We start from the raw sequence: 25,974 nt of genomic DNA, 5'->3' as shown, positions 1-25,974 counted from the left end.
ACTTTTGAGAAGAAAAATAAGCGATAGGAAAATAGAACGACGTTTCGATGACGCCATGTCATCATTATCAAGTTAAGATTATAATACGGAGTTCAGGCTTATATAGTGATCTAGGGTGTGATAATATATTAGCATATTAAGATTTTAAATAAACAGTTTAGCACGCACAGAATCTGATTGCGTGTTAAGTTTCGGCTTTATGTTTCTAATAAAGAGCATTTCGTAAATTAAACAGTCCAACTTCGTGCGGCATTTCTTTAAAACAGAAAACTGGTCTTGTACATTGTAGACTTGCAGCTGGTGGTCTTCTTTTAAGTGTCGGTTTTGTAGCCTGTTGTGAAATTACTTCCGGTGGAAGCAGTAAACGTTAAACGTTTCTTCCGTTCAGAAGTTAATGCATCGCCATTAGAAAAATAAACAGCAACTGTTTTGCTGGAAATGTAGTCGTTAGAAATGGGATGTGTAGCCGTAAGGTAAAGAATAACGAGGAGAAGCGGCTTTTGGTAATATCCAAACGAAAATTTAACTCTCAATGTGGGGTTAAAATTGCGTGACGAGACAAAAGGTAACTCTGTCGTGCGTAACCTAACCTGCGATCAGGCGTTATTTTTCTGCATTAAGCCGAGTAGAATCTTTCTAACTCGAAAGGAAACAACTATTTCGATTAAACATGTTAAAGGCAAACGTCAAAGTTTACCTTTTTTAACCAAGCCAAAGTATACGAGTCGCAAAGCACCCAGCCGTCGCGACTGACAAGTACAGCATTTACTCCGCGAAAATAAAAAAATGCTTGAACTGAAAGACGTTTGAATTCTTCCATGATATGTTCGAACAACAATGCCCAGGATAAACCTTCTACTCATACTAACTTCATGCAAAAAAAGTCGATATCTCGAAGAGATCTTTGATTAATACGGATAACGATTTGAACGTTTATTCAGTGTAATTCGAGTTTTGACAATTTTCTGATTCGAGTGTTCATTTCGATCACGTGAATTTTGGCCGATATCAGATCTTTGCTTCAATCTCGCAGATCTTCCTTTTTTTTCACGGTGATCTTCGCGTCGACGTCTTCGATTTCTTCGGAAATACCCATTGAATGGCTCAAAGTTAAATAATTTAAGATGACATAAGTATGCAATAACCTCTGTTTTATCTCCCATACATTTTACAAAAATAAACGTGTGCATATAGCAATTTAAGGTGCCCGTTTACCAAATTTCAACTTCTCAATTTAAAAACACAATAAATCTCCAATATTTCTTATTTCTCTAAATTTTACCGTCAAACATAGATAGTGAGATAATGACCGGGTTTCAAGTGACGAGATGATCGAATGTGGGCAAAAAACCGGTAAGCCCCCCCAAAAAATCCCTAGGGCTTCCAACAAGACCCAAAAAATCCCTGGATCAAAAATTAACCCCAAACTCTTTGATACCATGCCAAGGGAAATATTGACATAACAGAGAGAAAAACATGAGAAACACGTTTGCTTGTACTTTATTTGCAGAACTACAGAGCCAAGGCACTACCAGGAGTCTTCAGATTGTTTTTAATATCCCAAAAAAATAATTGCCATATTTTTCTACCCCAAAAAAATCCTGGAATCGAAAATTCAACCCCCCCCCCCCCCCCCCCCCAAAAAAAAAATTCTTCTATCATCCTCGTCGAAGAACTGCTAAGTAGTCGTTGGGAATGGAGGACGCGGGCTTGATAAAAAGTCTGAAGGGAAAAGACCCAGCTGAAGTGTACATTTACTGAAGAAAGTTCTTGTTTTGACATATGACGAGTAACAGACTGCAATCTTACGTTTTATAGCCAAAGTGAGAAGTTCATGGTGACGAGAAGTTCATAGTGTCTGCTTTATCGAGTGTCTGATTTTTCCGAAATAGAGAGAGTCCGTAATAGCGGGAGTCATTTTTAGTAAAACCTTTATTGCTTTTGCCGAGGATCTGGATTTGGTCCCGCAAAGTAGGGTGTCCGTAATAGCGAGGTGTGCTACCGTCTATTGACAAAACGCGCGATCTGATTGGCTACACAGGTGCTTTTTATTTAACAATTAGACGGCATGCTCAAGGTTTCTATCGGCTGATAGTTAGCTTGGGACTTCGCCCCTCGCTAACAATCAAAAGCCGGTAGAAACCGAGAGCGAGCCGTCTAATTGTTTTAGCATAACCCACTGACCGATCTATTAAACTCAAAAAATTAATATTCCACGAGCGCGCTTTGGATATGAGATGGTAGATAGCCAACGAGGCGCGTAGCTTGCTCCTGAAAAGATTAAATATTTATCGCTGATAATAACACCACAATTCTTGACACAAATGACAATTTATTTATTACTTTAGAAAAGAAACAATAACAACAAAAAGTGACACGATTGTTTTTCCCCGAACGCTAGCACTGTTCCCATCATTCCATCATGCTTGTGGCCTGGGGAACTGGACTCGACACTGCATTGTCGCCAGGCACGTGAGGCATCTGGCCAGCGGCAGCATGAGCCTGCAAAGAAACATTGCTGGGGGTACCGGGGCCTGACGCAGGAGATGCAGCGTTCGATCCCATGAATGACACTGGGGTGCTGCAGCCAGAGGAAGGGTGGGATCCGATTGGAGGCACAGAGCCTGGGTTCATGGCTGGAGCCGGGGAGGCAGACGCAGAGGGGGGATTGGACCCGACGGGCTGGCCGCTACCTGCAACTTCAAATACAACAATGTTAGAAATAAGTCGTCGTGAGGTAGAAGAATAAGCAAGTAGCAGGACACAAAGGCGAAAAGGCAGAAGCACAGACTGCCAACGAACTAAGGGACGGACCATTATTTTTTTGGAGGGGGGGGGGGATGAAAAATATTGAAAAAAATTGTTTGCAGGGCCTGGAAAGACAAAATAAATTGTTTGCAAACACGATATGTATAACAAAAAATAGTAAGAATTTCGAAAAAAAATGTTTGCAGAGGTGCGTAAACTAAAAAAAAAGTTTGCAGAGGAAGATTTTTCATCCCCCCCTCCCAAGAAAATAATGGTCCGTCCCTAAGGCAGAAATGTGGTGTCTTCGAAAAAATTTACACCTAATTGTGCTGCAGTTTGAAATGGGGTACAGGATGCCCGAGTGTTTATTTCGGATTCCATTTTTTTTTTTTCATGTTTAACTCCATGATTTAATAGGTTAGCTTTCTCTTTACACGATTTTATTTTTGGCAAGAAACCTGAAGTAATTTGCCCTATCTTACTTCATACAATTATTCTGTTTGTATTGCGTGCTTACTCGAGGGCCGGCGCTTATTCGAGAAAAAAAAACCCTGTATGTACCACACATCGCTTCAAAAACTGCACCTATTGTGATCTTTTCAAGACACATTGCCTCTCATTCCCAACTTTAAGAGACTATGCCAGGGGGATTTCGCAGTTTTTGGGTCTGAAGTAAATGATAGGCAACTTTACCCATGAAAAACACTTGTCTTTGAACATTTAACGGAAGATATACATAGGGATGGAATTCAAACTTCGGCTTTAAAAATCGATTTTTTTGAAGGCGCGCGGAAACAACTTGAAAACGTTTGCTTTCGTTTTAAAATTGCAATCCATTTCCATCCGAGCCATCTGCAGCCAAACGCGCTTTTATACAGTTTTATTGCTCTAAAATAGCAATTGTTAATAAAAATGGACCATTATTTTTAGGTTTCCTACGACACAAATATAAATTTGGACTGTTGAAAAATGTGTTTAAATCCGTGACATAGTCCCTTCAAGTCTACAACAGTTATTCTCTTGACCCAATTCAAATACTGAAATCTTACCTTGTTGCGCAGGACTGGCGACCTGTGGCACATGACTTGGTACTCCCGGCTGTGGGACCTGGGACGGGGCTTGTTGTGAATGCCTCCGTTGTTGCGGTACCTGTGGCTGCTGTTGCTGTGGAAATTGGGGTTGAGGCTGGGATACCTGTGGCTGCGGTTGAATCTGCCCAGGGGAGGGTGCTGAGGGGGACAGGTGACCGGCCGCAGCACGTGCGCGTAGCTGTGCCGCTTTGAGTTGTTCTTGATGAAACTGTTGGCGCTCAGCAAGAAGCTGTTGACGCTGGTACTCCAACTTTTATAAAAGAAAAGAAAAAGAAAATGAATTAATGAAGAGCAAATGAGTGATCTTCCTTTTAAATATACAAACGTTACGCTATAATCTCCTTCGTCTTGCAATTTGGATTGCCACGCAACGCTCCTCTGTACAGAAGCGTTGCGTGACGACCAAAAGTAACGCCCGTCGTGAAGGGGACAAGTAACACATTACCTAGTGACCACACTGTCATGCGGTTTTCTGGGAACTTTTCTAGAGCCAAAAAGCCCCTCTTTTTCAAAGCGTGCCAGTGATCAGATCGTGCACTTTCTACTCAAGAGAGTTTCTTTTTGTTTTCTTTTCTTATCACCAAACATTCAAGCTTCTGTGTGATGTACTACGTGGATGACAATAAAATATCTTAATTCATCAACAGTTTCTTATACTTACCGCCTCTCGTTCGCGGTCCATGATAGTCTCAAGTTCTTCAAAGTGACGCAGTTTAATCTCTAGTTTCTTCATCTGTGTCTCAACAAGAAGCGCTACAAGGCTCTTGATCTTACGCTCTTCAACTTGAGCCAGGTGCTATCAGGAAAAGAGAAGTTACTCAAAATTCTTAGTGCTGTTTTATTACGCGTAAAAATGATATTCCCCCCTCCTCCCGCCCCCTTCAAAAAAAAAAAAAGAACGAAAGTAAACGAACGAATGAACGAAAGGACGGACGGACAAAAAAAGAAACAAATCAAAGTATTGAAGACCTACTAGACATCAGGTTCAACCACGATTCACGCCCAGATTGCAACCAGATTTCCCCAGAGATAAAAGAAGTCACTGAGTTCTTTTAGCCAACGAAAGCATTTTGTTCATTGCTGACTATAAATCTTGGCATTTGTAGCTACTCGATCCGCTTTACAATACTTTGCAACTTACAATTTAGTAAATATTCAAAACGTAAATGAATAACCATGTTTGTTATTCTAGTTTTTTTTCATTCCTTCCGAAAGCCTCGGTGGAAAATGATCAGTTTACAAAGAATTTCCCGGGGAACGGTTTAAATCTATCAACTGAAAATTGATCAAATGCGAACATCAATTCGTCAAATGAAGGGTTCCTCGGTGCTGCATACATTATTTCATAAAACACCCTTTCCTAATCAGTAGAACTTTATTTCCAAGATACTGTGATTGCGCTTTACTTAGCTTGTCTGACATATGCCGGATGATAACGAAATCTACAGTAAGGTTACCTTGGCTTTTACTGCAGCTGCTGCCAGAGCTGATGCGGCTGCCTTAGCAATGTTTTCTTCGTTGATAGCCTGTGTTTTCTCTCCGTTCTGTGCTTGACTACTCGACTCCGACGAGTCTTCCATATAAAACCAGGGAGAAAATCACAGTAAGAGAAGGGAGACGAAATGGGTGTCCATTTGCGTGTCCGTATTAACTCTCACAGTGCCTTTCTCTTCAACAGGTTAACAAACAGATATTCTGGCGCATTGTTGGGGAAATCTTTCATAATGCTGGGGGAAACCTTCTACGGACTAGCATTTCATGTAGCAATACTTTTCATCACATTATGCTACAGAAACTGGAATTAAAGCAGCAGCTTTAAGAGCAGTGCAAAAGATCACAATGCAGACTTTGCTTTGGTGTAAACATTAGTTTTATATCCAAATAACTCTACCTTAACATCTTGTGCCCGTGTCTCCCCTCCCTCAGGTCCTGCTAATTGACTTCCGTTCACTTCCATGGGCTGCGGTGTTTCTTCTAAACAATAAAGGATGTAAAAGTAATTAAGTATTCTAAGGTGACCACTTTCGTCTAAAGCTTGGAGAGTGAGGTGGGGCAGTGTGGGTGATGATGATAATATTTGTCGCCATCAGGGTTAACTAACAGGTCGATATCGTACCCAGTCTTCAGGATAATCGGCTAGCGCTGCCCGTGGATCCTGAAGACTGAGTGCAACATTCCTGGCGCGTGAACATGTTACTTTAGCGTATTTTGGAAAATCGTTCTAGAAACACTCGAGTTTCTTCCTAAATTAATAAACTAATAAAAAGGCAAACACAGGTGAGTTCGCTAACATTTATCACGACAGCGTGACGCCAAAAGCGGTACTTAACTACCGTATGGCGTGAAGTTGACGTGTTAATTATAATAAATCCCAACAATTTCTCCAGGAAACAAATTGCAAACAATAACAAAAGCCCCAGTCTTCTTAGTGACCAAACAAACAATGAATTTACGACACGTGAAGATAATTTCCCTTGTCCTTGTAAAAAACAAAGAATTTTCCCTCACTTTGAATGTGTAATTTATACCTGCATTTTCTTCAGAGGTCTCCTGCTTCACTTTTTCTGCCCGGGCGCTAGCAGCGTTCTTAACATGGCTGTCGATGACTGCCTGGGGTATTTCGTCCTTCATTTCGGAAAATTTCTCTGTTGTATTTAAAACACAAATAAAAACAGAAGGGTTTAAAGACATGTTACATAATATAAGCATCATAAAAACCAAACCCAAACCAACACTGCTTTGTTCTACGTTTTTCACCTGGCACACGAGTTGCAGGGGTTGCTTGATGACATTGAAAGTGTTTAGCTTTGTGATTGGTTAAAGAAAGTCGTGTGGCACGTTCTAGCCAATCAGAGTGCAGATGTCTTCTAACTTAAGCCAATCAAGTACATGGCCAAAACCAATCGTGGCTTGTAACGCGAATTTTCCTTCTCTTTTTTCATTTGCATAGTTTGTACCGTTGCCACGCAAATTTGACATATTTTTGACAGCTGTCTGTTTGAATTGACCAATCAAAATCTCAGACAGGGTGAAGCTGACATGGCAACGTTAGATTTCGCGCCAGAGCGAGTTACAGCGTGTAAGGAAATGTTCTCTAACCTAAAGCAGCTTTAGCGGCAGCACATGCCACACGAGGATCCACAACTGAGGCCAGGAAAGCCACAGTGGACATAATCGGATTCCCCTGCTGACTGAATGGCACGGGCTGGTGTGACAACGGACCTGAAAAAGCAACAACAAAAACAACAACGATATCGAACGCAAGCCAGGTGTTTAAATCTGGCAATGATGCTAGAACAAATACCGGCTTTAGAAAACCCAGAAAATAAATTCTTTGCAATGGAGGGATTCTTCGTTCTAGAAATGGAGCATTTAAATTGAGTGAGGTTTAATATCACATGTTCCTTTAATGTCACTGATAGAAACCAACGTTAAAAAAGTTCAATCTACTCATATTTATGGTGAACTCTATAAACCCACTTTTTTACTATTCTATTTGAACTACCACTAGACTGTGAATATGACGACTTTGTATTAATTATTTTTTTTTATTCAAATAACGTAGTTGTTCCGAAACGCTACAGAAAAATTGTCTTGAGGCAAGTAAGCCTTGTAAAAGTGCGTACAACTTAGTTGTGAACGCTTGTCGGGTCTGAGGCACTTTTCGCTCATGTAATTTGTCTTATCTTATCCTCGAAACTTTAAGCGCTAATAACGAACTTTTACTTTTTCACCTCGGACACTGAACTTTTGCTGCTTACAAATATTTTAAAGATAGTTAGTCTGCATAGATTGATAGTTAAATATTGTCGGCTCAGGCACGTAGGGCCAGCTGTGGTACCGCAGTTTGAAACGTGTTGTTAGAGAGATTCACCCTGGGTTGGTGTTTCGTTGAACAGTTCGTTACACAGCGGATACAAAGATCAATGTAACGTTGTCTTTCACGCGCTCTTACCCAACTTTCGCGCGTGCTCGTAGTTTAAACTTTTGAACTCTCTAACGGGTCTGTCACTGTGCCCCTGACGAGAATGACAGGCTTTCTGAGTGCAGACTAGTATATTTTTCTTATCGATCTGTGCCGATTATTATTTTTTTAGTGAGCTCACTAAACTATTATCAAAGATTGTAATGGACTTTTGTTTAAAGTCTTCATAAACTCCTTACGTGAAATTTGTATCCATAGAACTGTATATGTTACTTTGTTATTTTTATACATTTTAAACGGCTTGGTTTGTTCCCGGAAAATGGGACTTTCCGGAGGGTGTGTCAAACTTGACACAATTTTAAAAGAACATGACTCGGCGAAAGTGCTTGCGTCAACGAAAAAAACACTGTTATGGTCCATTCAAGAACATTGTTTACGGCGAAGAAGAAGCTCCAAGAATTGCTTTGAGGAAAAATACAAACATCTATGGCTTAACCGTTTTATCTCGAAATGAGAGAATTATCGAGGCTAAAAAACGCGAGTTTCCATTTTTAACCAATATTTGGGTTTTACAAAATATTACTCAATCATACACTTGTAAAGATGTTTAGATCTGATCTTTACAACTAAAACAAAACACTGAAAGCAACAGCTTGAAAGAACAATAGATGATGTGCTACATGCATACATTTTCGACCTGCATAACTTCAGTCTCAACAACTTGCAATATTTCTAAGTGGTGTAAGTTTTGCAATGTAAGTCGTGTACTGTTTTTAATGATACTGTAAGTATTGTTTTCTTTTGTGTGAAGCAAAAACATGTTTACAAAGCGTGACTGAGAAGGTAAACTCTGGACCACCGAAAACTTCAACTCGGGTCCAACGCATTTGCAACAGGCACCGGCGTCCCAAATCATAAAGCCATGCTGACTTCTCCATGGCAAGAAGTATTTTAGCTTGTCCAAAGCTGTGCTAAATAAACCGTGCTTTGCTTGTGATTTCAGGTAAATCAAGTGGTTTGTCCAGAAGAGCCAAGGCAGGCATTGCCATAGCAGTCCTTCTGTTGTTTGGATTCGTTGTTGGAGCCGTCGGCTGGTGGTTCTACAGGAAAAGAAAGGGAAAACATCTGTTTGAGCATGAGCAGTTTGATAACCCGCAATATATTTCTCATCCACGAAGCAAGAGTTTCATAGTGAGGGTGGTGCGGTAGCTGCTAGCGGTACAGAGAAGGGAACATAGAGGTTTCAAACGAAGGGGGAAAGAAACCACAATTAAAGAGATTTTTTAGGATTTTATGAAGCAAGAGTATATCGGAGGAAAGAACTGATTGTTTAAAAGAATCTATTTTTATATAGATACCAAACATTTTGTAGTAACAGACTAGGTTAAGGTCATTACCCTGAAATAGAACTGAACACATATTTTTAACCAAACTTCGCCTACTGACCAGTTTATTACGGTATTACTTTAAGGGAACTTAAATTTTGAAATAAAAAAGGGGGGTCACCAGATTCGTTTAGGAACAGGAAGACCTTGTATAAAACGTATATTCCATATGATTCCTTTATATTTCCTCTGCGAGTACTGCCAAAGTACACGTTTTTAGCGATAATTTATTTTCCAAACATAGGAATTTCATTTTACAGAAAGAATTTGATCGCTACACCCAAAATATGAGAAAAAATTGATAGGTCACCAGACTCGTTTATGAGAAAGCGACAATTTTTTGTCGCGTAATAAGCGCCCTCGCGCGCGCTTATTACGCGTAAAATTCTGCGCAGTAAGGATGCGCAATGCAATACAGGGCAATGACCTAAAGAGAAGTAATTTGTCTATTTTTTATACCTAAAATATTCTCCATAATTCATATAAAATATATAACACTTATTGTCAATGGTACACCATCATAGAGGCGATAGAGATATAAAGGTAAAAACAGATTTTGCTACAACAAAGTATATCGAGTCGTTTTTAAAATAAGATTGAATGTTAATATTACTGCTGTCTACTTTACACAAAAAGTAGGGCTCATGAATGGTCCCTTAAAATTTTACAGTGCTCGTAAAATTAGGCTTCTGCTCGGAATGCTCTCAAATGTTTAGTGGGTGCTCGTTTGCTGGTGCTCGCCTATTTTTACAGTGCTCGCAAGCTCGGTTTTTAGTGGACTATTTTTTTGAAAAGTGCTCGTTGCTCGCAAGGCTAACTTTTTGCAATGCTCGTGCTTCCCGGGGGGGGGGGCACTCAAAAAAATTTTATACGGGGAGGCTCCGCCCCGAGCTCTGACCCCTTACCCTTTTATATACCATTTTTGACAGAAATTGTACCCCTTTCGTATACCTTTTACTGAAAAAAGGTACCCCTTTCATATACCTAAAAGACATGGCATAGACTTAGAACAGGACGTTTTCTTGTCATTTTTACGTAGCGCTTAATACATTAAAATAATACAGCCGTAAATTGCGTCTGTTCGAAATATTTTAATTAAAGGCCCTTTAAAATACCTAAATGACAGATTTCCATACCCTTTCGTATACCAAAACTTGTAAAATCCCTACCCTTTCATATACCTTAAGCCTGAAAAAGGTACCCCTTTCGGGCGGAGCCTCCCCGTATAGGCCATTATAGGGAGTACCCTCCCCGGGTCGTGCTTGCAAAGAAAAACGCTGTGTTCGCATGCTTGCAAAGACCATTCGATGCTCCTAAAAGTACACGTACAGCTGTAGAGTTTAAGACATTTCGTAAGTACATAGCGTAGGGTGATCAAATGCCCAAAGTATTAAGTTCAGTTTTAGTGTGGTCGGTGGAGCCACGATAACTTTTATTCGCTTCATTGTTCGAAATTAGCTTCTTGTAAAAACTATACTGGACGATTCTCATGTAGCAATTGTAACTGCAGAATACTTATTTCCTAGTACTTATCTGTCACGTGCTCCGTTTGCAGCCAACATTTCAACACCTATTAAGATCTGAGCGTTTTATAACAAAACATTTCTTAACTCGCTTATACTGGTACAAATGTGGTATAAGAAAAATCTGGTATAACTGCTGTATTCTTGTAATGTTATGCAAACGTTTTTTCTGTGCACATTGTATAAAGTTTTTATTTAGGGAACGCTTTTGAAGCATGCTGTTGCTTATGTATTGCATGCATGCTTCAAGCATCTCAAATAAGAATTTTTAAAGAAGAAAAAGCAGAAAGAATGGGAGGAGAGGTTTAAAACTAAATATATAACTAAGTTTTTTTTATTTTTATTTTTTCTTGTTTCTTTTTTACTTTTGTCATTATTTTAATTAAGAATTGACCACCCTCCCAAAAATAGTTAACTATAGGTTATAAAATTGGAATTTAAAAATAGATCAGAGATCGTGAGATTTTTTCGTTGCTATGGTTTAGGTCAAAATTATTGGCGCGAGAAATGTTTTTACTTTTTAACATTACATTTTTATCACTAAATTTTATCAACATAATGAAAGCATTGAGGGAATGTTATAATATAGTCCTATATAATAAATGTTTAAAATCCTTGTTCCCAGTATGTTCTCAGCGTTGAAATCCAAGATAGCAGAGGGTCTTGATTAAAACGCTGTGGTCCTGGGACTAGTTTGTCTCGAATGCAGGTCACTGCTTATAAAGTATAATTAATTTTATAGTATGTTTTAAAATGAGAATAGTTATTTAGTAAAAGATTATCCTCTTTAGATTTGTTTTTCTGTTTTTAGAAAAACAAAATATAGATTTGATCAAACCACTGTCTTTTCTGATGCTCTTGTTTTTACTTTTGAGCGTCTGCGTTAGAGGCTATGAAAGCATCTATCGAGAGATCTGGTAACGAGATTACTATTGAGCGCCTGAAGTAAAATCACCGCCTCAAATCGTCAAGGGTTTTGAGTTTGGATAAAAGAGCAGTTTTCAAAGTCATTGACGATTGCTTTGGTTTTGAGATTACTTCGCCTTGTGACTGGTTTAAAGATACTCGCGCCACTTTCTCAGCCAATCACAAGTAAAATACTGGCCAAACGAGTCGTCGCAAGTTGAACTTGCGTACAGACTTGAGCTGGGTGACCAAACGGACACGGAAGTTTAGTCTAAAGTATACGCAAGTTTGCAAAAAAAGCCATTTTAAATGTCACGCGCTGCAATTCAGTATTTGAAGTAAACTGCAAAAATTGCGTTGGGTGGCCAAACGGTGAAAAACTTGATCTCGACGAAAGTCAACGCAAGTGTACGCAAGTCCTGCCCAAACGGAGACGCAAGTAGACTCAAGTTTTCGGCCAGGGATTTAAAAAACTAAAACCAAACGTGATTTACACGCGCACGTTTTCCCTCGCGTCAACTTTTCGGATTTTGGGAGGTAAAATCTGATTGGCTTAGCGGCGGAAAGGAATGTTGGCATTGGTAAAACAGGCGATTTTGCCTCCACTTGGCCAACCAAGCCATCGTCCAAATTTATTCCATCTCAACATATAATACAAGGTATGAATAAAAGACAAATACTAAGTGCACCAAAGCCGGACACGAAAACCCCTAAAAACCAGCAAGTGGAGAAAACGGGGAACGTGTGGCCCCGACCAGGGCAGTGGCGCAACCCTTGGGGGTTTAGGGTATTCTTATCTAACTACTGTAAACAAATACTTTTCCAAATATACGGATCTTACAGTGATACAATTCTGATAGCAAACCTAAATATTTAAACAAGACGAAGCGTAATCCTGCATCCACTGATGACATAGGAAAAACAAATATAACCAAACATTAACCAAAACGTGACGAAGGCTGACCGTAGAATGTCTCACCTTTCTAACGGCCACCTATTTAAACTCAAATCCCACTATACACTGCGCACCTCAAACCCGCACCCAGCCCTCTGATCCGTGCAGGCAAAATAGTAATTTATGCTAATTTAAGATCATCACAAATTACATATTTTGCCTCCACTACACATCCGGACACACAAGACATTGATTAAATTGGGTGCGTTGGCCAGCCAAGCCAACATATAGAGATAAAAAGAAAGGGCTAGAGCAAAGAGATTATAATTTTGAACTTCTCATCTACTTGCTAGAGAGTGTCAACAGAATGTAACTAATTGTTCACAACAGAGGTTGAGGCCAAAGGGCCATGTTAGCGGAAATTCCTTGAAAGAGACCATCATCTGAGTGGGTAGTTCACAGATCGTGCAGCCACTTGAAACCATGGAAAGCGCAATTGATAAAGGAAACTGATTATTTTGCTTGAATCCAGCAGATACTGCAGATCAATGTACAATTGATGTGCTTCACAGGGATGAGATTGGTAGCCAACACAGTTGTATAAAAGGATCTCCATCTGTTGAAAACTCTTGCGTAACTAAGTCCCGGAAGTTCTGGAAACAAGAGCTGTAAATTTCATTTTCTCCATTATTAAAGACACCTCTCCCGTATTACAGGTAGATGAAGTCCAGAACCTCGTGTCAAAAATGTCTGCAGAAAAAACGAAAAAACCAAGTGAAAATAAAACAATATGTGACAACAAAGAAGAGGGGAAATATATACGAAATTAAAAAGAACCCCAACCTGCCTTAACAAAACAGAAACTAAGCAAGCTAACAGACAAGCAACTTCCAAAGAAACACAATAAAATATTTATGAACGCTTTATCCAGAAAGAAACAAAACTACAACAAACATACTCTATATACCACTCAAAGGTACTATCTGATATATATTGTTCAACATCAACAGTATCACATCAGCCCCTTCAAGGGAAGTGTTTACAAATCTTCAAAATAAGCAAACTTGTATGACAGACCGCTCAAGGGCACTGTATGCAAATCTTCAACATTAAGAATCTTATATCATAGACCCATCAAAGGCACTGTTAAACAAATCATCGAAAATTACAAACTGATATTATAGATCCGTAAACGGCACATGTCAAGGGCCACGTCATCTTTAAGGAGAAGGCTTGAAAGCCAAATAGCAATGTACTAACATTGTGGGACGCGAAATGCATTGGAAACCAACGCGAAACCTTGGCTTGTAAGAATACTAAAATTATTGCGTAAAGCTACAAAGATCAAGATCAATAATACAAACGCTTTTCCTCGAATTTTAAATAGGAATAGATAAAGGATTAAATATCGTAGGAGGTGTTGAAAATAAAACGAAACATTGCAAACTAAAAAACTCGTAATAGCGATCTCAGCAAAGACAGATCCGAGCAACACTAAAACTAACATTGCTCCTAAAAGCGATCTTAGCAAAAACAGTTTCCAGCATCACTACCGGTAAATCTAACAATGTTTCTTGTAACAAAAACCCCAGAATTAAAAGTAGTGGCAACTTGAACCCCTACTTATTGTGCCTAGTATGAAACAAGGTGCACCACTGAAAAACTTTCCAAAATACTGAAGTGATAATTAAACACAATCTTTTTACTTGACACCAGATTTAATATCACAATACACCAACAGAACAAGTAAACGAAAAGAGGGATCAATAAATGGCAATGGCAAAGCTTCAGACTCATGATCTAGGAAATAAAATACAAAACAATTGAATTAATGTAAAATAAGATGAAAAGCGCTAAATGCGACTAGTATGAAAAAACCAAAGGATAACTAGGATCAAAACTGAAAGCAAACGCAAAACAGAACAAACTACACCTTGATTCTGGGCATTCCTTTGGTGATTAGCTGGTGGACCGTACTTTCTTTAACTGCTATAACAGTGAAGGATAATTGGGACACTCAAGCTTGCCAGATCGTGCAGCGACTTGAAACCATGGAATGTGCAACTGATAGAAAACACTGATGTGCTCGAATACAGCATTAACTGCATGACCGAGGCACAATTGATGGGCTTTACAGGGATGGGACTGGTACCCAACACAGTTGAGGCAAAAGATCTTCATCTGTTGAAAACTCTTGTGTAACTAAGAGAAATCGCTGAAGCACTCAAAAACAAGAGCTGTAAATTTCATTTTCTTTCTTTCTTTCTTTTTTTTTTAATAATAATAAAGACACCTCTCCTGTATCACATGTAGGTGAAGACTATAACCTCGTGCCAGAAATGTCTAAAGAAAAAACGAAACAAAGTGATAATAAAGGAATATGTGAAAACAAACAAAAAGGGGAGAAAAAATATAAGACATTACAACTAAACCCCGGCTAGGAAAAAAGGCGCATGGTACTTGAACAAAAGAGAGACTAAGCAAGCTAATACATACAGACAAGCAACTTCCAGAGAAACGAAATTCAATATTTATGAACGCTTAGGAGCAATTGCAGAATACCCCGCATCTCTAGCTACACGGTGCAGCTGGCTACGCGTCTATGCGTCTACACCGTCGAAATTTATTCCAAGTCCTGGAAGTTTACTCGAGAAGTGGCCACGCGTCTACGCGTCTACAACGTCGAAATTTATTCCAAGTCCTGGAAGTTTACTCGAGAAATGGCTACGCGTCTACGCGTCTACACCATCGAAATTTATTACAAGTCCTCGAAGTTTCCTCGAGAAGTGGCTACGCGTCTACGCGTCTACACCGTCGAAATTTATTCCAAGTCCTGGAAGTTTACTCGAGAAGTGGCTACGCGTCTACAACGTCGAAATTTATTCCAAGTCCTAGAAGTTTACTCTTGAAGTGGCTACACGTCTACGCGTCTACACCGTCGAAATTTATTCCAAGTCCTGGAAGTTTACTCGAGAAGTGGCTACGCGTCTACGCGTCTACACCGTCATAATTTAACCCTGAGGCTAACAATAAGACTAACCCTAACCCTAACACTAAGGCTAAGTTTGGTGTTAGAAAATACATGCACTCTGGTTACTTAGCTGAATTTCTGTGGCGGTACATGCACAAGAATGAAGATTTATTTGACGTTTTTCTTGCATATATTAAGAAAATTTACAATCCAAATAAAATTTAAGAGCCTACCTTAAATTGAGCTGTGTTGATATTTGAATTAAAGTGAAACTTCCTTTATAAGTATTGTAAGTTTTATTTGTGTTTGTTCAACAACAAGTAGACGCGTAGCCGCGTAGCCATAAAAAAATCATTTTTCTCCAGTCCTTTCGCCACGAACGCTACTTTTGTACCCAGTGCTCACTCCGACGGCGCAGCCATTTTTCGGTGGCTACGCAGAGAACCTTCAGTTGCGGGGTATTCTGCAATTTAGCCAACGCTTACTCCAGAAAGAAACAAAACGACAAGAAACATACATGTACTCTATACACCACTAAAGGGCACTATGAAAATATATAAATACTTGACATTGACAGTCTCATATCAGACCCCTTTAATAAGGGGAGTGATAATAAATCTTCAACATTATCAATCATTTAACATAGACCCCTCAAGGGCACTGTATTCAAATCTTCAACATAAACAATCTCATATCATAGACCCCTCAAGGGCACTGTATTCAAATCTTCAACAGAGAACCTTCAGTTGCGGGGTATTCTGCAATTTAGCCCAAGAAGATCACGATTGTTCCGAGGAATAATTTCTCTGACTTTAGTTTTGTCCGGTGGAAAACCAAACATTGACCAAAACGTGACGAAGGCTGACCGTAGAATGTCTCACCTTTCTAACGGCCACCTATTTAAACTCAAATCCCACTATACACTGCGCACCTCAAACCCGCACCCAGCCCTCTGATCCGTGCCGGCAAAATAGTAATTTATGCTAATTTAAGATCATCACAAATTACATTTTGTGGGGAGGAGTGAAATACGATCGCCCATAAGAACGACTGCGTGGGGGGCTACCGTATTGCTGACTTACTTTGATTTGAACATTGAATCTTAGCTTACTTCACGATTACAACAAAGCCAGTGAGGTTGTTTCTTAGCTTACTTTACGATTACAACAAAGCTAGTGAGATACTTGTTTATGTCTTAGACGGGGTATCAAAAATTGGCATTCTGTCTTAAACAGGGTAGGAAAATCAGAGGTTCGTGTCTTAAACGGGTACAGGGTTTAGGAGGCCGGGCCGCACCACCCTTCCTTAGATTATGTCGTGTACCCCCCCCCCCCCACCCCCCACCACGGGATTCGAGGGCGGCATTCTGCTCTAAGGGACGGACCATTAGAAAAGTGATGGGGGGGGGGGGTGGGGGAAAAACCAAAAAAAAATTCATGCAAGCCTAAATGGCAAGAAAAAAAATTGTGCAAAGGGGAAGGCAAAGAAAAAAATTCGTGCAGAAGGAAAGGTCCTATTAATACCTGAAAATACCTGCCATCATTAACACTTGATGAGATCTATTTTTCGACGAAATATATGGTGGAGAACGCTGAAAATAGCATTTAAGAGCCTAGAAATTTCAACATTTTCTGGGGGAGCATGCCCCCACACCCCCCTAGATGGGTTGTGATCATAACATTCCTTTAGCTCGTCTCTCTCTAGCCTGCGTAGATTGCTTACTAGTTAACTCATTTCTCAAACAGATTGCAAACATGAACGGTACGATATACAGTGGTCTTAGTTTATGTTGTCAATTCCGGTCAAATAGGATTTCTGCAGTAATTATTTATGAATTTCTATTACGTATTGTTTTAGTTTTTGCATATGTTTATGTCTAAGTTTTCCCACGGACTTTACACAGAAATATATGAAAAACACAAATCTATTATACGAAGTGATCGAGAAATTCATCCTGCTTTGGTGTGTTAAGAGGCGAAAGAAGATGTGTAAGAAACTACATATAGAATTACAGTGTCCATTAGGGACAATTATGGTGGCGTATGATTGGGATCGCACTTTAAAAGTTGATATCAATTCAAAAACCTCTAATCCATTACAGACAATCAAACAGACTTTTTCCTTATTAACTATTTTTTGTAGAAAGGGGTGGATCCCCGGGGTGGATCATGTAATTTCCAACCCTCGCCCAGGGGTGGGTGTTTTGATCTAGAAGGAAGGGGTGGGTCTCCACTTTTTCCAATTGCACCGCCCTTTGACCCCCCCCCCCCCTCCCCCCCCCCCCCTCGGTACTTATTGACAGTCCCTAAAGGATGAAATCAATGAACAACAGCATTTTTAAAATATTTAAAAAATAATCAACAAAGCAACATTTGTCAAAAAACATGGTATAAAGTAACAAAACATGGCATTTGTCTGAAGAAAAAGACATATGTCTAAAAAAAAATTCGAGCAGAGGGTTTCACCCGAAAAAAAAATTCCTGCACAAGAGATGGACAGAAAAAAAAAATCGTGCAAGCCGAAAATTCCCCACCCCCCCTATCACTTTTCTAATGGTCCGTCCCTAAAATGTGGCGTTTATACGAGGGCCGCATTTATTCGGGGAAGGCGTTTAATCGAATAAATACGGTATTTAAAAAATCACTGTTCCGTAGAAAGGACAGCAGAAAACATTACATTGAGTCTCCAAGAGAAACGAATATTGGTTCGAGAGGTCGAATGTTCCAGAAATCGGGAATAAAATTACAGTGCTTGACCGAGTGAAGCAAATTTAAGGAAAGCGACGATTTTTGGTCAGTGAATTTATCGGGAAGTTTGAAAAATCGAGGGTAGGAGAAATTGAGACACAACAGACAATTGACGGTAATAGATTAGTGAGGGTCAACAGTAAAAATAGCGTGATGAGCCCAAAGAAAAACTACGTGCGAGGTTGTGCTTGGGCTCTTTACATTACTCACATTTCGTCAGTTTTTCCTAGTCAAAAGTTCTGTCCAGCTCTGTCTTTTAAAACACATCGCTTCCATTTCAAGTTACATGCCGTATGCAATCCATGTTTATAAAGTGGTTAAAGAGATGATGGTCTTTACAAATATGCTTTGTTTCTGTGGTTTGACCGATTGGTAAATAAGCCCGACCTCGTGCATTCCTGTAGTGTTGTCCCGGGGGGGGGGGGGGGGGCGTACTCCATATAATGGCCTATACGGGGAGGCTTCGCCCGAAAGGGGTACCTTTTTCAGGCTTCAGGTATATAAAAGGGTAGTGATTTCACAAGTTTAGGTATATGAAAGGGTATGAAAATCCGCCATTTAGGTTTTTTAAAAGGCCTGTAATTAAAATATTTCGAACATACGCACTTTATGGCTGTATTAGTTTAATTTATTAAGCGCTACATAAAAATGACAAGAAAACGTCCTGTTCTAAGGCTATGTCACGTCTTTTAGGTATATGAAAGGGGTACCTTTTTTCAGTAAAAGGTATACGAAAGGGGTACAATTTCTGTCAAAATGGTATATAAAAGGGTAAGGGGTAAGAGCTTGGGGCGGAGCCTCCCCGTATAAAACTTTTTTGAGTGCCCCCCCCCCCCCCGGGAGTGTTGTGCGCGCATTTCTTCAATTTGTATGGGGGAAAGATATTAAAGTAAATCATCTGCAACCTCTATTTTGATTGAAGCGAAATAACAATCTATCAGCTTGGTTTGCCTGGTGATTTGTGTTATCATGTGGGGGCCAAATTCCTCAAACAGGGAGTCGCAAAAAGAGCGATTGAAATCACTGGCAGGTTGTCGAATTTAGCAACTTGATAATTTACAAAACACTCAGTGAAATGCGAAAAAGCACGTAGCCTTATAATCTGCTGCTCTATTTATATCGTCTGATTTCCTGTTCATTTGACACAAGCCGATTGAATGTCCACCTGTCAATCATCGCCTCAACAAAGATCTGTGGCAGAAGATGGACCGATACAGTTTGCAATGGACTGGACTTTATCAATGAGGAGCGGACGTTACAACACATGAACTGAAAAACAAGGACCTCAAAAGATCTTTATACTCCTCAATTTCTCAAATATTAACGAAATAGTCAATTTCAAAAAATGATGGGTTTATAACTATTTATACCATGCCATAGACAATACAGCCAATCAGAATACAGGAAAGCCGTTGTATATTCGACGTTATTGAAAACTAGCAATAGTATATTGCAAATTCTGAGTTTTGATTTGTTATTAGGCAATGGTATATGAGCTCACATACCATTGACCACAAATATGGTAGCCGATACGCGTCAACGAGAACAGCCGGGGAGCTCAAATATTGCAATTCTTTGGTCGTTTTTAATAAAATAATTATTCCACTCGCGCTTGTTGGATATCGAAATCGTTGTTACTACCATCTCATATCAAACGCGCGCCCGTGGAATAATTGTTTTAAGTATACCACGAGAAAGTGTTGTGTAACCACGGTAACCTAGTGTATATCGAATCGCAACCGTGTGGAAACAAACTGTGCGGGTTCTATTTTTTCAAAATTGCTTTTGTTTTTAAGATCTGGGAAATAACAATAAAGAAAAACATTCTGGAAAATTTTTACCGGAAATGTTTACTCCACTGACAAACGTTATACAATAGTGCAAGCATCATTTACATTTAGCTATAGCTGGGTATTTCAGGAGATTTTCAATAAGTACATTTAGATACCATGAACTTGTTGAATATACTTATTCGATTGGCTAAACTTTAGTGTCAATTTGTCACATTAACTATTCATGGAGTAATATAGGCAGGGAAGAGTAATTTACAAATCAGCCGGCACGCAACACAAACCTAGTTCATTTTGTCAAAAGTAATCTCACCCCCAATTTATGAAAAAAAAAAAAAATGGGGAAACGGAGAAACAGCTTGTTCCCTGCTAGATCGATTAGCTTATACCCTGCGTGCCAGAGGGATTTTTCTTTTTGGCAGGGAAGACACTATTTGTGAGCGGCGAAGCAGTGATCGTGAAAAAAAAGAAAAAAAACCCTCTGCCATCCAGAATAATTAGCTTAGATCAGTCAGTGAGATCTGAACTGCTCCGGTTTTAGATTTTAGAGCAGAAAGCACGGGCGTGTCCCAAATTTGTATCCGTAAAAGTTCAATGGAATTGCAAATACTGTTAAGTCCATTCCAGGTCGATTGCGAAAAATACTGACCTTTAAATCTGATATTCTATTTGTTTTTCTTCATTCCTGATTCCTGGAATGTTTTCTCATTTATTGCGACGACATGCCACGACAAGATCATTTGCAGCATTTGTATTGAACACGCCACAGTTTTTGAGTTTTTCTTTACTTGACGGTTATGTCTTCGATTGTAACAGCTGTGTTCAAAGCCACCATTGGCTTGCTTGTGAATAAAGGCAGAGATAAGGCAGCGGAGAAGCTGAAAGATGGCGATGTAACACAACAAAAATTTTGTCGTTTGATCGTGCGTGAAATCGACGATATCAAGTCCAAGTTGGATGGATTATCAAGGAAAGATTTGCTAGCAAGTATCAGCTTCTTTGAGGAAGGAATAGAGTTGCTTTATAAAGTATTTGATAAGGCAAGGTCCAGAAGCGAGAACGGCGCGGTAACAACACAAGCAGCTTGTGCCGAGGCAATTTCTCTCGCGGAAGGAATGAGAAACTTGGAGCTTACAGACCTGGACGAATCAGCTACCAGGGCGCTTTCCAACGCAAAAGAGAGGTTCAAAGATGCTCGCAGAGAAGCAACGAGAGCTTTTAACAATGAAGCTCTAGAAACATCTGATCGCATTCTCGCAATGCAATATCGAGTTATGGCGACAATACTAGAGACAGTAGACAATCCCGCGGACGCAGTCGAACCGTGTAGAGTATGCATTAAAGAACTAAACTCTTTGTCCGCAATTCAGAATAGTTTTGATGTTCAGCTCAAGAAAGGCATTCAGGCAGTGAGGGGCTTTTTAGGTAAAGACGAACGCAGGAAAATAATTTCTAGTGTTTGTCACGTGAATCGCGTCATTTACGATGTCACGCTAACAGTCATCAAAGAGGTTCCTCTCTCGATTTGCCCTACTGTTATTATTGGAGAAGAGAAAATTGACCCATTGCGTGACGGAAGAGTAACTGAAGTTCTGCGTAAACAGGGCATGGAGCACTGTTGTGTAACATGGTCATTTGGTCAGGAGGGTGAAGAGGAGCACAAGCTGAAGGAGCCGTACGGTATCGCTACAAACTCCAGCGGACAATTCATTGTAGGAGATCGGCGGGATGGTAACATAAAGGTGTTTGACAGCACAGGAACATTTATGAACCTTTTCAGTCTCCCTAATGAGGACGTAGATACAAAGTTAAATGTTCTTGATGTAGCCACAGACATGAATGACAATATCTATGTTTTGGTCAGATTGGAAAAGCCTGGAGCGAGATATGAGAACGTTGTTTACGAATTTAACAACACCGCTGACCTGCATCACAAGTTTCCTGTGAGGGGAGAGTGGGACTGGGGCAGACTGACAGTCACCGACAGTGGTAAAGTACTGGTACTGAGGTATGATGATGTGGTTGATGTGCATGAGACTGATGGTCAGTTTGTTCGCTCGTTTGGTGAAGGCATATTGAAGGGTGCGTGGGATATCACTGCTGCTAATGATGGCCGTGTTATGGTACTGGACAGGAGAGATGACTGTGTTCACATATTCAGTGAACATGGCGACCATCTTAACAAGTTTAAACTCCAAGGAAGTTATTGGCGGCCTAGAATTGCATTTCACCGGGCAAGTGGACATGTCGTCGTCGCTGGCAAAGAACGAGGGAAAGATCACCTGCTGGTGGACGTTTACACCAAAGATGGCGAGTTTGTGCGCAGCACTCAAATCCATGAGGAACGGATTGGTGTCTTTATAGAAGCGATAACAGTGACTACTGAGGGACGCATTGCTGTAGCTTGTGAGAAAAAGGTACTCGTTATTTGAAAATTATGATGCCGGGGTGCACAACTGATGTTTAAAAATAATGTAAAATAATGTTATGAAACAAGAAGCATAAAACGTTTTAAGTGCGGACACTTGTTTACATAATAAGTTTAAAACAAAAAACAATAATAGCAAAGTGAAAATGGCATGGATGTTGCGTATAAATAAATCCTAAAATAATATAAAGCGTTTCTCCTTAGAAATTTATACAAAAACATTTAGGCTTATTTGCTGACTTGAAAATTCTGAGAACTTCTGAGAACTTCTGCTTCGCTAAATTGCTTCATAATAGCGGTAGCATTTTGTATAAAGATGTGTTATTTACAGAATGTGGAAAGGAAAGTTTGGTGGACAAGTCTCTAAGAATTTAAGGTAATCTGTGCCAATCTAATTCCTGCAGTGGGAGGGGATGACTATTGATTTTTAAAAACAATAGAGTCCTCACTTGTGACTGACTCATCACTTACAGTTTTTTGACGTCACATTGTCATAGTAACAAGTGAAACCAAGGTTTTGCCTTTGATCACACCCTTTATTCATAGCTAAAGTGTATTGTAAGGCGCTCAGGAACATGTCTTTTTATCATGATCTAATGGTATAAAGTTAGATGTCTCTGTTTCCCAGCTGTATTCCTCTTCATGGTTACAGTCTGTGTGAGTTGTTTACTGTGTATTTGATGATATTCGAGTCTCAGTATATTGAATACATGAAGAAGGCATAGACTATTATAAAAATCCGTGAAGACGTTTGAAGACAAAATAATTTTCTCGTTTAAGAAAGGGGAGGTGGGGGGGGGGGGGTCTTCTTATCTACCAATTTGCTGCTGTGGAAGATTTTCAACCATCATAAATTATTTGTAAACCAGACCTTACACAGAAAAGCATTTTTCACTAGTACTGTTGCATTCAACAGTCCTCTAAGACTTTCAAATCGTGGCAATATTTGACAAGTAACTTGACCGGAAAACAAAAAAAAAACAAAGCTGTAATAGTTATGGCATATAGATCTAAAATTAAAATCAGTGCACGTCAGCGGATATAGAACGTCTGCATGCTTATGTCACACATGGATTTATGAAATTTGCATTGTTATGAACATCTTATAATAATAATCATATTTGTGGATTTTCTATGTAGTAGCCTTTCCTTTTTACGCGTAAAAGGTAATAATTTTCCATGCGTTTGATCATAAAGAAGGCTATGTTATCTCTGATTCAAATAAGAAAAATCGGAAGTATTCCTTCTTTCCTACACGTTTTTGGATTTTAATCCTAACACGTAGTTTGGGACTGGTACTCTTCACACACACACAATCATAATTATTACAAAGCCAAGTTCCCCAAATAAAATGCCCTATTTTTTCCTTTCAAAACACGCCAAAATCATGATATATCGCTTGCAACCAAATCCTGTCTTCAGAAATTCCTTAGCAACTGCTCTGTCCAGATCTATAGTTGAGAAGCACCCCCCCCCCCCCAAGCAGTGTATCAAAAATCATGTTTTTAAATAATTCGTTATTGTAACATTTAGTTCAATTTTTATGATTAATCATAACTTTTTTAGCTTTTAGCGCTTGATAGTTCTTATATATGATCAATGTTTTAACCTTTTATTATTGCCATTTTTATCAATTAATATTTTTGTGTTTTCTCACGGGGCCTCACAGAAATATCACTTTTGTGATGTGAGCCCCCTGTTATTTGTAAATTACATTTGTTAAACTTGCTAGCAGTTATTGTCAACAGATTAGCTAAATGGGTAGACTCGCTGAATGAATGACTAAAAGAAAATGGTCAGTCATGGTAAAATGACATTTCATACATGTATTAATTTGAAAAAGTTTTGTGAGTAATTTTTCAATTTAATGGTGCCCTAAAAGCACAATTGCTAGTCTGTGAACAGGCTCCATAGTGGGATATAGTGCTTAATGATACCAGTCTATTATGTAATGTTTAATAGATGAGCAGCAGTGTTTTATCAAGTTTAAAACACGAGGCGCAGCGAGTGTTTTAAACTTGATAAAACACAAACTGCGAATTTATTGAACGGCTTAAAAATCTTTTGATGTAGATCAACTCATTCTTGCACTAATATTTAGATTTGGGATTATTTTGGCCTAAGAAATTGGGCGTAAAGTTTAGCCGTGTCTTTATCAGATATAAAGACACTCATTAAACATTAATTTCTTTTGTATTTTCTTATGAATTATTAATGAGTTTTTTAAAAATTTATAAAACTAGCAGTAACCCTCAGCAGACAAACTGAGCAGATTAGATTAGTGAATTTGACTCTGTGAGGGGCTGGTAGAAAGTGGTAAACACCCTAACTTGACATTTCAATTGCATTATAATTATTTTCAAAAAAGTTTCAGTAAAAAAATTGTAAATATAACTAATATTTACAATTTTATGCATGCAGATCCGGATCTTTGGAAGACAAGTGTAGTGTCAAAAATTCAATTTAATTGGACAAATATTGACCAAGCTATGGCACTATGTGCCAGTTGGCACTCTTAGGGGTTAAAGGGTTAAAAGCACAACTACTAGCCTCTGAACAGGCTCCCTAGTGGGGTATAGTGCTCGATGATTCAAGTCTATTATAAATGTATAAAAAAATTGAGTCACTTTTTTTGAGAATACCTATATTATACATGTATCAGCAATTTACAGTGTTGTTTGACAGTATAGCTTTTGAACTTGAGTTAACTATTCATTAAACTCAGTACAGTCTTATATAGAGAATAAGAAAATAGCCAAAAAAATATAAGTAAGGAAGTGCGTTAGCCGGGAATTAATAATAATGTCAGCATAATAATTTCTTACTTTTACCGTAATTGTTTGCAATATAACCACTTATTTTATTATAATAATTGTAGCCAATTGTAGTTACCGGTACCTCTTATCTGTATGAAGTGTATTGTAATAACTGTTTTTTATAGAGCGGTTTCCACTTGAGCATTGAAAGTAACTCGCAGTTGTTTAGGTTTTGCATTTGCTGTTCCAAGCGACTGGTTTAAAAATCTTGCACCACTTTCTTTACCAGTCAGAAGAAAAAACCATAAACCAATCACCACTTGCTCACACATGTTTTCCCGCACTTCATGCTAGCTACATGTTATGCTGTGAGTTTTGATTGACTTACTGGTCAGATGGTCTGAGCCCCAGGGGAGGTACTTTGGCTTGTAAATGACGGGGATGATCGAAGGATTTTTTTGGGTTTGAAATTTTTGATTCCTGATTTTTTTGGGTTGGAAAATTTGGCAAGTATTTTTTGGGTGACTTGATTTAAATAGGGAATTTCTTTGGGTATTAAAAACGAAGTTGAACTAAAGTTCCTTGGCGCGTCCTTGGTGTATCTATGGTATGATGCATAAACAAACACGAGGGTTCAATTTTTTATGATTATCTTTGAAATATGTCATTGCCCCTCCTGGCAATTTGTCAAGGGATTTTTTGGGGGGGTTATTTCTGGTCCTGGTATTTTTTTGGGTAATGTCAGAAGACTTAGGGATTCTTTTGGGTCCTGACTTTTGCCTCCATTCGATCATCCCCGCCATTTACAA

General features: G+C 39.1%; 2 protein-coding genes across 2 annotated transcripts; one reads left to right on the top strand and one right to left on the bottom strand.

Moving 5' to 3' along the window:
- Window positions 1-2,412: 2,412 nt before the first annotated feature.
- LOC144660913 (uncharacterized) lies at window positions 2,413-5,419 on the bottom strand. Its single transcript, XM_078521636.1, has 4 exons — window positions 5,297-5,419; window positions 4,501-4,635; window positions 3,798-4,089; window positions 2,413-2,693 (listed from the first exon to the last, which is right to left on the bottom strand). Exons 1-4 carry the CDS (start codon window positions 5,417-5,419, stop codon window positions 2,413-2,415), a joined length of 831 nt encoding a protein of 276 aa, XP_078377762.1.
- Window positions 5,420-20,711: 15,292 nt separating this feature from the next.
- Window positions 20,712-22,523, top strand: LOC144661258 (uncharacterized). The gene has a single exon (XM_078521958.1). It carries the CDS (start codon window positions 20,779-20,781, stop codon window positions 22,411-22,413), a length of 1,635 nt encoding a protein of 544 aa, XP_078378084.1. The 5' UTR covers window positions 20,712-20,778; the 3' UTR covers window positions 22,414-22,523.
- Window positions 22,524-25,974: the final 3,451 nt, after the last annotated feature.

Source organism: Oculina patagonica, chromosome 7 (genome assembly GCF_052425735.1).
Source record: "Oculina patagonica isolate OP01 chromosome 7, crgOcupat, whole genome shotgun sequence".
NCBI lineage: Eukaryota > Metazoa > Cnidaria > Anthozoa > Scleractinia > Oculinidae > Oculina > Oculina patagonica.
This window is presented reverse-complemented; position numbering and strand designations above follow the sequence as displayed.